The sequence below is a fragment of the Falco punctatus genome, assembly GCF_963210335.1.
Source record: "Falco punctatus genome assembly, chromosome: 13".
Lineage (NCBI taxonomy): Eukaryota > Metazoa > Chordata > Aves > Falconiformes > Falconidae > Falco > Falco punctatus.
Genome location: NC_137593.1, coordinates 17,391,042 through 17,403,818, shown reverse-complemented (window position 1 = coordinate 17,403,818; position 12,777 = coordinate 17,391,042). Strand labels below are relative to the sequence as shown.

At 41.6% G+C, this 12,777-nt stretch overlaps 1 protein-coding gene across 1 annotated transcript in view; it reads right to left on the bottom strand.

The window, feature by feature from the left end:
* PCOLCE2 (procollagen C-endopeptidase enhancer 2) overlaps positions 1–12,777 on the bottom strand; it is a 32,430-nt gene that overhangs the window by 12,901 nt on the left and 6,752 nt on the right. The window contains exons 2-4 of the mRNA XM_080409599.1: positions 12,059–12,167; positions 4,157–4,412; positions 2,446–2,570 (exon numbers count right to left, since the gene is read on the bottom strand). Of these exons, the coding sequence (XP_080265725.1) occupies positions 2,446–2,570; positions 4,157–4,412; positions 12,059–12,167 (490 nt within the window). The remainder of the gene's footprint in view (positions 1–2,445; positions 2,571–4,156; positions 4,413–12,058; positions 12,168–12,777) is intronic.

The following is a 12,777-nucleotide window of genomic DNA, read 5'->3' as shown; positions in this document are numbered from 1 at the left end:
ACTGATGCAATTAATTCCAATATCACTTGTATTTGTGGACTTTTCTACTTAAGAAAGAAAAAGAACGGACAAGAAAACAGAAATGCAATTTACTACTCTGAAACAAAGTCCTGTAGTATGATTTTGTCAGTTGTGTGTAGCAAGGAAGGAAAATGCCGCGTAACTGCACAACTGGAACAGAGGTACTGTATGCCCTCAGGCTGCTGCTTTATATGAAGCACAACAGTATTTAAATCACCTTCCCATAAATAGTATGAGTTGAAGCTTGAATGACAACACTGAATTGTGTTGATTGTAGATATGCAGGATTTCTCTTTAAACATGTTCTCAAACAAAGATGGTATTAAAACTTCTAGGACTGTGCAAAGAAAAAGGAGTCATTCATACACTGCGTACACTTTATTTGATTTGCTGGCAGAGTGAAACTGATCTTGTTCTATATTCATAGCAATGATAGCCTGTTATCACCTGATGTCTGAGTTTTGGCTGGATATTCTTTTGCACTGTTCAGATGTATAAGACATCATTTTGTTTCCCATAAAGTATGAGTAACCTAGGGGGACTGGGTTTCAGAGATGAGTAAGAGGCTTGTTTCCAAAATCTTTTCATCATGATGAAAACATGTACTTTAAATGGAAGTACTCATCTGAGTAATATGCTTGTGATCAAAAAAGATGGTATAGAAAGAAGTAACACAACTGTGAGCAGAAATGCTAAATTTGTCCATAGCCAGCAAAACAGCAGGCCATAATATTGCCTTTACTATTGTTCATAAGTGCACTTTGCACTAATAACAAAGTATTTAATGATAGAATAGAAGCTCTTCACCATCATGAGACGCTCCTCCATCTTCTGTGATAAATTAAGCAGTTATTGATTTGTATTAGAAGCAAGAGTGCCTTGTTTTATCGCTCACTGCTTGTGAAAGGGAAGCAGAGAGAGCGGCACCTAAACTTTGACAGATGGAGGAGTGAACAGCTTTTTATGTGCACTTGAAGCGAGATGCTCATTCACTGCCTCCTCAAAAATGGCTTTTGTCACTGTCAAAGTTCTGTCTTGTTTGCATGCAAACAACCACTATTGCAGTACATGAAAAACACATATTCAGAAACTTGTGGATTTACGGAACAGGATCTTCAAAAGGCACAGGATATAATGCTCTCATTTTTATGCTTATATAGCTGTTCTTAAGTCTGCTCTACAAGCTTAGGAAAAGTTTTTAGGCTTATCTAGAGATATTTGGAAAGAACCAAAGTAATCTGCAGTTTACAGATAAGGTGTTCAAATTCACTGCCTATCTATAGGATTGTTAAATGACCTGTATCTAGCAAGCAAGGAATGTGGATTAAAGAGGAGTACAGGAAAGACTAAGCTGACATGCTGCTTTAGTTCAAGGGAGAAAATACCTTGGTAAATGGAAAAGTATGAAAGATCTGAAGAATATATTTATCTGGGCCGGCTTTTTTTATTTGGAGGATTATGGTCATGAGCAGAAGATTAAGAGGAAAGTTGTCTTTACATGTAGAGGAATTTAAAAAGCTGGATGTGGTTAAGAAAAGCAACCTACCAAACATGCCTGGTGACCAAAACATTCCATCATTGTAGACTTCCCGCCGAGGTACAGAGCAGATGGCTCAGCAACAACCAGAAAATGTGAAGCTAGGATTAAGGTTAGCCCTACAGCGTAGGGGACATGTTTGTGTTTGCCATGCATGGCCAATGGTGGCCAATGAGCCCTCCTGGTCTGCTGTCACCTCTTCAAGTCTTAATGAAGTGACAACATATGCTCTGACAGCATGTGGCTAATCAAGCAAGCATGTTGAGATAGAGTCTTCAAATTATGAAATAAAACAAACTTTATGAAATGTACATTGAAAATCCCTGTGCAGGACACATCCAAAGACATTCCCTGTACTATAAGCAGAATAAAATAATTTCCACTTTTAATCAATTCTATCAGCTCTGCCCAAGTACCTCAACAACAACCTGTAGCAACACCAAAAAATGCTACAAATGTTGTTAGACTGAAACCTGGCATCAGTCATCATGTTTGGTCCTGAGATGATCACCTGCCCAAACTTAATTTGCATGATGTTTTGTTAATTAACAAAATCATCTTCAAAACACAAATCTGGTTTAAAAGCCTCACCAGTCACAGATGCTTTAAAAAGTTTATTTTAGGGGAAGGTATCCGTGCACAGCAGAGGACACACAATGTTGAGAAGGCACAGGAGTTACCGGCGTGCATCAGGCAGTCCGTGACAGGAAGGCGGGTGTCACCGGAGCACAGCCGTGCCTGTGCTCCCTGCACGTACCCAGCGCCACGTTTCAGCCAGATCCCAATTTTATTGTTTCAGTGCGACGCAGCAGAGTGTGGTGCGAACAGGCTGTTGGTGAGACCTCAGTCCCTGCGGGCAACGGGAGCTGGGCTGCGCCAGTTCTTACCTGGTTCTTCGGGGCGACGATGTGCCAGGAGCAGGTGACTCCCGCAGGGTAGTCTCGCTCCGGCCAGTTGGGCGTTTGGAAGGACCCAGACGGCTTCTCCAGTCGTCCCCCACAGTACTGATCCCCTGTAAGGACAGTGCACCATGCTGACCGAGTACAGCAGGGACAGGCCACCCATGTAACGCCCTTGTTCTGCTGCAGGGGCCTCGGCACGGGAGACCCTGCCAGCTCAGCTGCCTCAGCCACAGCCCCACCACAGGACACGGCCAACCCTTCAGCTCAGCCGGTGGCACCTCCAGGAAATGGGTTTAATAAAGGGCAGGGAATGCCGGAGGAGGAGCCGTAGGTGCTGGAGCTGCCATCCCCATCAGGGAGCTGTGCTGGGGCTGACCGGCATTCCTGAAGGAACTGCAGCCAGCAGAGAACCCGTGACAGAAGAGATATTTTTTTCCTTCATATCTCCTCCTCCTAGTCCCAAATTCCAAAGCTACATCAGGTATGTAATCCTTGTTTATAGCGTGACTACAAACCTTCTTTATTAACTCTATCACTTTACAGTTAATACATCTTTCCAGAAGTGATCAACAGAGGGATACAACTGGAAGGACTAATAAATTACTCATCACCTGCACTGCATCTGCCCAACAACCTGTCTAGCCTGGTATCATGCTAACAGCAAAAGCCTTGAAAATGGCACTCAGCAGGGTGACCCCACCTCCCTGTCACCTCCCAGCCTCTCGCAGTTCACAGCTTTCCCAAGCACAAGGTAATAATTTTGTTTAATAATACCTAACAATTTTTTATTTTATATGTTTTTCTGATTGTTTTTACACCGGTGTAGAAACTGACAGTCCATGACTTCCCCTGGCACAGCATTCCACTGTGTAACAGCTCACTGAGAACACTCACCCTCTCCTTCCCTTTATAGCCCCTTGCTCATCTGGTTTTTTTTATTAGAAGAGACCGTGACCCTAGTCCCCATTCACTTTCTCCATACTGGTCATGACTTCAGAGCCTTCTACTATACTTCCCTTGACCTTCTTTTTTCCAGCATGAAAAGGTCTGTGCTGTGCAGCTTGTCTGGTCTATGTGTAGATGATGTTCCGTAACTCTATCATACTTGCTGTCTCTGCTTCAGATAGTTGTATTATACCCTGTTCTGAGGTGGGAACATCAGAATGGCACACAGTATCCAACACGTAGGTGCATTATGGATTTATAGTGGCATAATTTGTTGTTGTTTGGTCTTTATTACCTCTTAAAAAAATAAATTTCTGTTTCTTTTTTGATACCTATTGAGCACTGGATTGATGCTCAACATTTGTTTTCATAAATTACCTATTTTAAACCTAAGATCTCATTCCTAAGTGGTAATAGTTAATTCGGAGCCCATTGCACTGTACATACAAGTTGGGGGGTTTTCCCCTTATTTGCAGCATTTATCTGTATTGAATTTCAACCGCCATTTTATTGACCATCCATTACCAGAACTGCTGCTAGGTGCAGTTCTTCCACAACTCTTGCAATAGTTAGCCCTCCTCTTTACTACTTTGATTAACTACGATGGCTAAAGTTATACTTCGCTATTTGCTAAGCAAGATAATTAATGACTACAGTGAACAGCACAATCCCTACTATCTCTGGCATTTAAACAATTCCATCAAGTTGTACAGTTATATTTGTCTTCAGCATACACGTAATTGTTAATTACCTCTTTCATGTGGTTCTGCTGCAGAAAACTTTGCAATGAATCCACTTCCAGCAGTATTAGCATCCGAAGTCATCTGCACCAACATTTTATTGCTGTTGGATACAAGAGCACCTGGTTTGACAGTGCCACAGAACCTGCCGATGCGCTGACCATTGGCATGACCGTTGTATATATCCACAAAATCATATCGGCACAAGTTGTCACTTTCCAGGTCTAAATATCTAAAAGAAAGAACCACTACTTTTCCTTCTGGGACCTGGAGAGAGAGAGAGAGAGAGGCAGGGGGAGGGAGAGATTTATCTTGAAGTATGACCGCCACCACGTATCTATCTGATCCCACTATTTGCATGAGTATTTTCATATCCTTCACTTCTTGCCAGTTAAGCTCTTTTTGTCAACTATACTGCAGGCAGAGTGGTTTTTAAAATCATATTGGACCAATGACAAAAACAAAGCTCTGGCTGTCTGTGTTGCCATTAGCTTCTTCCTGATCCACAGTATCACCTAGCCAGGTGTGTATAGTTGATTATATACCATCGTCACCCAGTCCAGCTTGGCATGTTTCTCTTACTTTCTGCTCAAAGTATGCCATCAACCATGCAGCTCCCTGTCACCGAGTAAGGTGAGGAGGATGAGATGAATATGGGTTAAAAAAATAAAATAAAATGGAACAAGCAATTTACAATTTTGAGCAAATGCAATGGCCTATCTTATCTTGCTGATTTGTGTCATAAAGTTTCATAGTTTGAAGGATTTTTTTAATCTACTGACACATGACTTACATTTATAAATAAAATCAAAAACTTTAAGGCTAATGCTCTATGACCCTGATATTTAGTTATTGGGGTAAGTACGTTTAGCTTGAAGTCTGCAGGGGAAGATTTATATTTGGATGTAAAACTATAAACAGAGAATTCAAAAGAACCATTAGTGGATGTCCTCAGTACAGAAAAGGGCTCTGTTTTCAGAAACGTCTGAGGAAACATAAGACAGGACAAATCTTCTTACATGTCTGCATCTGCGGACATTGCAAAACAGGCAGGAGTACTGACAAGGGTGTAAATTAAGAGAGCATAATGGTTTACAAGGAGGAGAACATTTCCCGGGATAGGGTTGCAAGCTTTTACGAGAATAAGCAGCATACGGAGAAGTGACGACTATTCTAACAAAGCGCTCAGTGCTATGTAAAAGGGCAGGAAGAAAGGAAGCGGTATTTTAAAGCATAGAGGGACCCTAGACAGGCAGAGTGTAATTATCTGCGTTCAATTCATAGCCCAGTAGAGTGATTACCTATTAAAATAATTGTAGCTGTTCTGCTTTACTGAGATACTGCTATTTGCTGCTTTAAATATGTAACACACAATGTATCTGCACCAAGTCCATGTTTAAGCTACTTTAAGAGTTCATGATTTTTTTTTCTTCCTAAGTGACTCATTTTAAAATCCTAGTTTAGATAATTGTCACACAGTGTTTTCATGTTGTGAGTTTCAACAGTTCAAAATGCCTTTTCAGGTATAGATGGAATGACCACTTAACCCACAAAAGATACTACCGCAGGCAGATGTAGTGAAAAATGAGCTGTAGAGACGTTAAGGTTACTCATCTGTGTGGCTGCTTTTACGTCCAGTGCTGATACTGATGCTGCAGCAGGACAGACCTCTGCATCAGCTGTTTTCAGGGGGCCTGCTGGCTGCCCACCCCCACTGCAGCTCCTGTTGCTGCTGTCAGACTATTTTCCTTCAGGTTCAAAGTTCCCTCAAAAATGCATTCAGTTCCCCTGGGTGGATGTACGTCACTACCGCTGCTACATCAGAACCACAAAACTCACCTAATCTTACCCAGAAATTCCAAAGCACAGTGACTGTGTTCTAGAAAACTTTAAAGCCAGATTTTATGTTTAAAACTGACACGACTGAAGTAAGCAAGCCCTGTAGCTGGTGTCAGAAAACAACCCACTTGGACATCTATTCTGTGAAAGCAGTATGACTCCTTGAATCGCTGCTCTCGTAACTACATCTCTTACCGTTGCATTTACTTGTCTTCTGGTCCAAATCACTAAAAAGCATTAAGACATGGTCATTTTAATGGAAAAAAGAGCTAAAAGGAACTTGGTATTCCTGTCAGAAGACCTGAATGTTATTTATGGTTATGCTACAAACTCTATGTGACCAGAGAAATCAGTTTAAAAATGCTGGCTGTAAGGCTAGTCAGATAAAGTCAGATTTAGGCAGTTACATTAAAGCAGCCTTTTTTCCAGAAGTATGTATGTAAAATCACATATGCTTTTTTGGGGTAGAACAGTCGTCATTCATAACTTTGTACAGCTGGTACAACAGGATCCAAATGAGGTGACCTTTAAATGTTAGCATGTTTTAAAACAGACCGAGCTGTTATGCCTACCATCAAGATTGTCCAACATTTTCCACTACAGTGTCTTGCAGCTTTGCTACAACTTATTAATCTTTAAGAATTTCCCCCTTTTCCTTCCCTTGTTTCTGGAAGCTGAGCAGAAGTTGCTCTATCGTGTCAGATGAAAGAGTTACGTTAGCGCTTATGAGATTTTTCCCTACTTTCTTAGCCTGAATTGCCTCTTTGCAGACACCTACTCCCTCCCAGGGTTTGAAGAAGGACGCTGAAATGTGAGAGGTGGCTGGTTCTGGGATAAGAAAAGGTCTCTTTGCTGTCCTTGGAGAAATGGATTGAGACTTAGCCGAGGGGTTATCCCTCAGCAGTGCTGATGGGTGCCCAGCGACAGCTCAGCCCCGTGAGCGCATCCAGCCAGCGCTGCCCTGCTCAGCCTGGCCTCCGGGCACTGGGTCCTACCCCCGGGCGCCCTGTGCTCCCGCCAGGTGGGACTGGCCCGCACTCCGGAGGGAGAGGATGCTGGCAGAGCAGCCAGCTCCACGCTGCCAGCCAACCCTCACCTAAGGCTCGCGTGTTCCGTGTCATGGTCGAAGTAGTTCTGTGCGGTGTCGTATGCCTCCTTCTCCTCTCTCCACCACTGACTACGTTATACTATACTACAGCACATTATCTAATTACATTTCCTTACAGTTTTTAATCTCTATAGCTTCTGTTTGCTCGGTCTACCTGCTTTTGGTCAAGACTGTTCCCCAGTTTCTAAGTTTTGTTTCACGGGTTTGAAAGAAAACGTGCAGGAAAAACTTAGTCACATGGTCACGAACATCTAACAAGGAGCATACTCCAGATTTTAGTTGTCAGAATCATCCTTGCTTGCATTTAGCTGAATTTGGGGAGGCAAGTCATTTACAGAAATGCATGGGCCCGTAATCTCAGTCACTACTTACTGCTTTACTTTAGAAAATGATGTCATTGCTTATTAAAATAATATTTGTCATTATTCACAAAAATAACAAATGTCTTCCAGCATGATAAATCAATTAAAAGTTTGTGGTCTGACCGGGTGACATTCAGGAGTGCAGAGGACGGTGGTTCCACATTCTGGCAGCAGCCACTCCAGTCTGCAGCCACTCCCGAGGAACCCTGCCCTAAATACAGCCTCTTTGCAAAACAATGCTTTGCTTTCATTTGTACCATTTCCCTTTTTGAAATGTTGAAAACTAATGTGCTAAAATCTGCCAATGTTTATCCTAGGACATTTAAAATGTTGCTCCATGAAAAACACAGGGGAGAAAGCAAAGGGCAGCGTGACTCAGTATTGTTTACTTTGAGCCACGTTGGAGCCTGATACAGTTAAGATGATGGGATACCTCAGAGGAAGAATTGGACGGAATTGCAGCCTTTATATATTTAAAAAAGAAAAAAAGAAAAAAAAAAAAGAGGGAGGAATCAAGGGAAGAATATGTGATGCTTCCCCTGCAGGGTGTGCCTTATTTTTCCGCTTTATCTATCCAGCTGGAATCTTTCAATGACAGAGGCACACTTCGGGTGAGTAACCCGTACTTGTCCTCTGAATCCCTTCTTATTTCAACTCTATTAACTTCTTTAAGATCAGAAATTATGATGCTAAACTCATGTGAAGAATGTCTCACTCCAATTGAAGGCTAAAGGAAAATTGCACTCCCTGAATTTTTAGGGTTTTTTTCCAGAGCATAATTCCCTAAAATCATCCCTGTAGATTATTAACCTCTTCAAAAGGGCATGATTTTTTTATATATACAATCCACTACAAAGTAAGGTCCCTAGATTTGTTTTTGTTGTTATTCATTGCAGGTATTTCATATAATGGTAATCAAAATTCAGTTAAATTTAAAGTAGTTAAGATGGTTTTCTGTCGTTGTTCTGACTGAATGCAAAGCCCTTGTCATCGTTGTGCCTCTTAGGTCCTGGGGAGGATTCCCAAACTGTCATGCTTTTCAGAATTACTTGGTTCAGGTTATTTGTTTCGAAAATAATCTTTTGAGTGGGGAAAGAAAACCTTAAATGCCAACTTTTTGAAAAAATATTTTGCCTAATTTTTAAACCTATGTTGTATATGGGTTTAATGTATTTTGGTGTGTAAAATGCTGATTGGTATGTTTTGCCATAGCAGTCCTAGGTAGATTTGAAAAACACAGCAGCTACCTGCAAGCCAAATGTTATTTCTCTCTACTGAGAATGAATGTGAAAGTTATTTGGAGTTACATCCTGGGAAGAACCACAGTTCCTGCCTAGTCGCTTTTTCCCTAGCTCCATCCTCTCCAGCCACAAAGGGACAATTTTTTAAAAAAATCAGTGTTAGCTTGCTCTCCCTGACAAAGGCACTAGATTCTGTTCGCCTATTTCTTTTCTGGCAATACAACCATGTGTAAAGATCTGTTCTCTACCAGGATACAGGGAAATGAATGCTTAAAACGCAGAGAAAATGATTTAAAGTATTTTGCTCCCCCAGGACAGATCCCCAACTCCCCTGATAAGTAATTTTTTCAAACCTTGCTTATTGTCAGCAAACCTGCTGGAACACAGCTCCTGAACGTATAAAAATATAACCTGACATAACTCTGACAGTCTTCAGTATTACCGTTGCACATAAAGTTGTTAGGAGTTTTATGGGAACTATAAAATCTGCCAGAAAAACACAGGACAGCAGTCCAGACTCTTGGACTATGTAACACATTTATGTGAGGTGATGGCCAAAAAGGATTACAGAGTATTAAAATAAATGCATATGACATATTTTAGATAAAACTATATACATTACTATAGGAAAGGAAATAGCTGTACAAGTGACTTCTTAGCAAAGCTAGCTAAAAGCTGCTGGGTAGTCTGCCAAGGTTGTAATATAACCACAAGCATGTGCTGAACACTTCTTAGAGCTCTTAGAATAGAGAAGCTGTTTTCTTTAGCCAGCTGAAAAAGTCCCAGTCTCTTGAAATAACAGAACCATAATTGAGTTAGAGAGACTCTTCTAGCTGTAGCAAACCCGTTGGAAAGATTTCAGCTGATACCTGAATGCTACGTTGCTTTATCTGTATTACCCATAACGTTTTCTAAACCTGTTTTCTTCTAAAGAACAAATCAGCTGTCACCCTGCCTCTCTGTGGACTTCTTCTATAGATGATGAGACCCTGCAGTTGAGAAAACAACAGCTTCATGCTTCTCATGACCTATTCCAGCCTTGCAGACTTGTACGATCCTGCATTAGGCAGGGTGTTTTTGGGAAGGTGTTCACAGCCCTTGGCTAAAACGGACAGGCAAAAATTCTTAGTCACCTTCTCAGATCAGCTGCTGAATGAGGAAGCCTAACAGTAGCTACAGCATGTTTCTTCACGGCAGTGTAACTGGCTTTCTTACCTGGTGCTATTGCAAGCTATTCTGAGCCTCAGCAGCATCTAGTGAAAGGATTTTGTCGTTTGAGTTCAAGCTAGCCAGACCCTCGAGGGTGTACCACTTTCCCTCAGTTTGCTAAGTCATCCTCTTTTTAAAGGTGCAAGCTTAGTCTTCCAAGTTTTGTAGCCCTTGCCTTCCCTACATCCTTCCTGCGCGTCCAGAAGCCAGTGTTCTACACAGTTGATGGGGAAAAAAAAAATCAGCTTGGCTTAGTGCACAGTTTTGTCTAAGGGGTTAAATGGGTGGAGGCACAAGAAAGCCTGGACTGTTGAGGTTGTGCAGCCCTTCTCTGGCTTTGGGTGAGCTACAGACAATAGGTGTGCAGCAGTTGAAAAGCAGGAGTAAATGGCAGCACAGCAGAAAAATGGGAGTCAGGACGGTGATGAAATGCCAGAAGCCATCGAGTGCCTCCCATGGTCAGTAAAGCCTGAGTGCAGACACAGCTCTGCTGTAACGCTTCTCACAGCCCCCGGGCTAACCCGCACACTCGCACCTTGTTGGCAACAGCCATGCTAAGTCTGCAATGAAACCGCTCTGTATGGACTTTTCAAATACAATCAATATTTCAAATACAATACAAATACTGCCCCCAATATATGATGAAGGGCAGATCCATACAATGCTTAGTAAATGCTTCTTCAGTGCTGCCTCCATTTGTAATCCAAATTTTTTAATAGCAAAAACTTTATGCTGTTATAATCAAAATTATTACTTCCCTCCAGATTAAACTGTGAACTTATGAAGATCTAATACTGAGGTATACTGGTAAATAACTTTGGACATTTTTTTCCCTTTTATTTAAGGCATGTTTGCATGATTCCAAATGCAATTTGCATCTGCTCTTCAGCCTGTAAGGTGGACCACGCCAACTGCTGTCATCTCAGCCCTCGAGAGCACGAAGCCAGTTTGTTTATGAGCACACGCTGCACTGCGCATCATGCTCTTCTGGATAACGTCAGTCACAGGTTAAAGGTAACTTCTACCTTGGCTCTAATAATCATGCAACATAAAGGTGCAGAAAGCAGCTGTTGCAGCTTCACTGGTATCCTTCAGATAAAATGATTAAAATTACATCACTTGTTGGGTAGGAGTCATTTCAGCCGAACGCTGTAAACAGATCAATGTCTCCTGCTTTGCGTCAGCATCTCTATAGTAGCAGGAGACAATTATCCTGTGACGTCCCATTCTACTGCCGACACCTAGCCTGTAATGCTGTCTTTGAAGTTGTCTTTAGTGATCCCGGCAACACATGGACTAGTTTAACTTATTTTTATGCTTTCTTACACTACTTTTTTTCTGTAAAGCTCATATTCCAGGCCTGAATGTCACAGGAGTTCTTAGTGAACTTTGCCTAAAAACCAGAGAGGAAATTTGGTGGGTAGTTTTGGAGGGCTTAATTTGTATAGATGTGAGGAAAAGTAATCGTTCGATCAAATCCCTTTCTTTGAGCCTGCGGATAAGGACACATCCAGCACTGGAGTGTTTAGTCCTCGTTTAATGGCATTTGCTGTCCATGAATACCACGTCTCTGCCCTACAGTTTCATTTCAGCATCAAAATATCAATCGTACCACATGCTTTCCCATGGTCATTTATAAATGTAACAACGCTGTCCTGTTACTTCGTCAGCTTGCTATGTGACACACTGCAGATGCCCTGGCTGGCACAACACTGTTCTTAGTGCACTACAAGCAAACATGCCTGAATTTACTGGTTTTGTTTGAAATTTTTTCTATGTCTTCTTGCCAATGAATTTTGCTTTTCCTCATCTGCACCTCAAAGCTTTGCTTTAATCCATTTGATCTAACAAACTATTGCTTTCCGCAGTGACAGGAAGGGTAGATGTTTGCTTTCAAGAGGGTTAGTTTAAAACAGTTACAGGTGTATCCATGGAAGTCAATGAAAATTTGCTTCTGACTCCAGGGAAGGTCAGTTCTAGTTTCAGCCACTGTTACCATATTACAGGAACCCCAAAAAGCTCTGGATAGCTGAGCTGCTCTGAGTTACTGAGTTTGTTATTGCACACGTATTATCCTCTATAAAACACTGGCGTCAACAACAGATAGCTCTTCATTGTCTTCAGCACTGATTTTGTGATATTAAAAATTCTTACTGTGATTTTCCAAGTACATTTGCTGTTTGGAGGGTAGACTCCAGGGAATCCTTCACTCCCAATAAACCCTGACTCTCCAGATACAACTCCTCCACATGTAAATGTAGGCCTGAGAATAATAGGAAAAATAGTGCTTAATTTTTAAATATATTTCATTTATTCTTTGTATAATAGTAAAGCAGCACAGACTGTCTTATACTTCAAAACACAGCTTAAATACTTAAAAAGATTGCTAACTTTAAACATGTTTCATTACTTACATAATCTCAGTATGGCCATGAATGGGCAAGTTTAACATGCGAACTTTGGCGCAGAGAAAATTACTTAGTTGGATCTTAATTCTGGGTTTACACAGACTGTTACCCTTCCCTCCTTTTTTTCACTCACAAGACTGAAAGTGTGGCGGTGTGCTGCATCATTGCAAATTGCTATTATAACGGGGAAATAATTATTAACAAGTCATTAGCAATGGCTTCTTATAGTCTATATAACTAGTTAAAATCGCACAGCAATAAGAATAACTTTTCATTCCTTTCTGTTCCGCTCTGAAATGCTTTCAATTTGGATCTTTTGATCATGTTTTACTTACTTACTTCATCAAGACTTACTACACAGCCTGGCTTTGGGAGTTTTCCACCCGCAGGCCGGCAGCGAGTCCCGCCTCCCGGTGCCGCCGGCGGGGGCGCTGGGGGCCGGAGGGGCCGGGTCCCGGTCCTGGT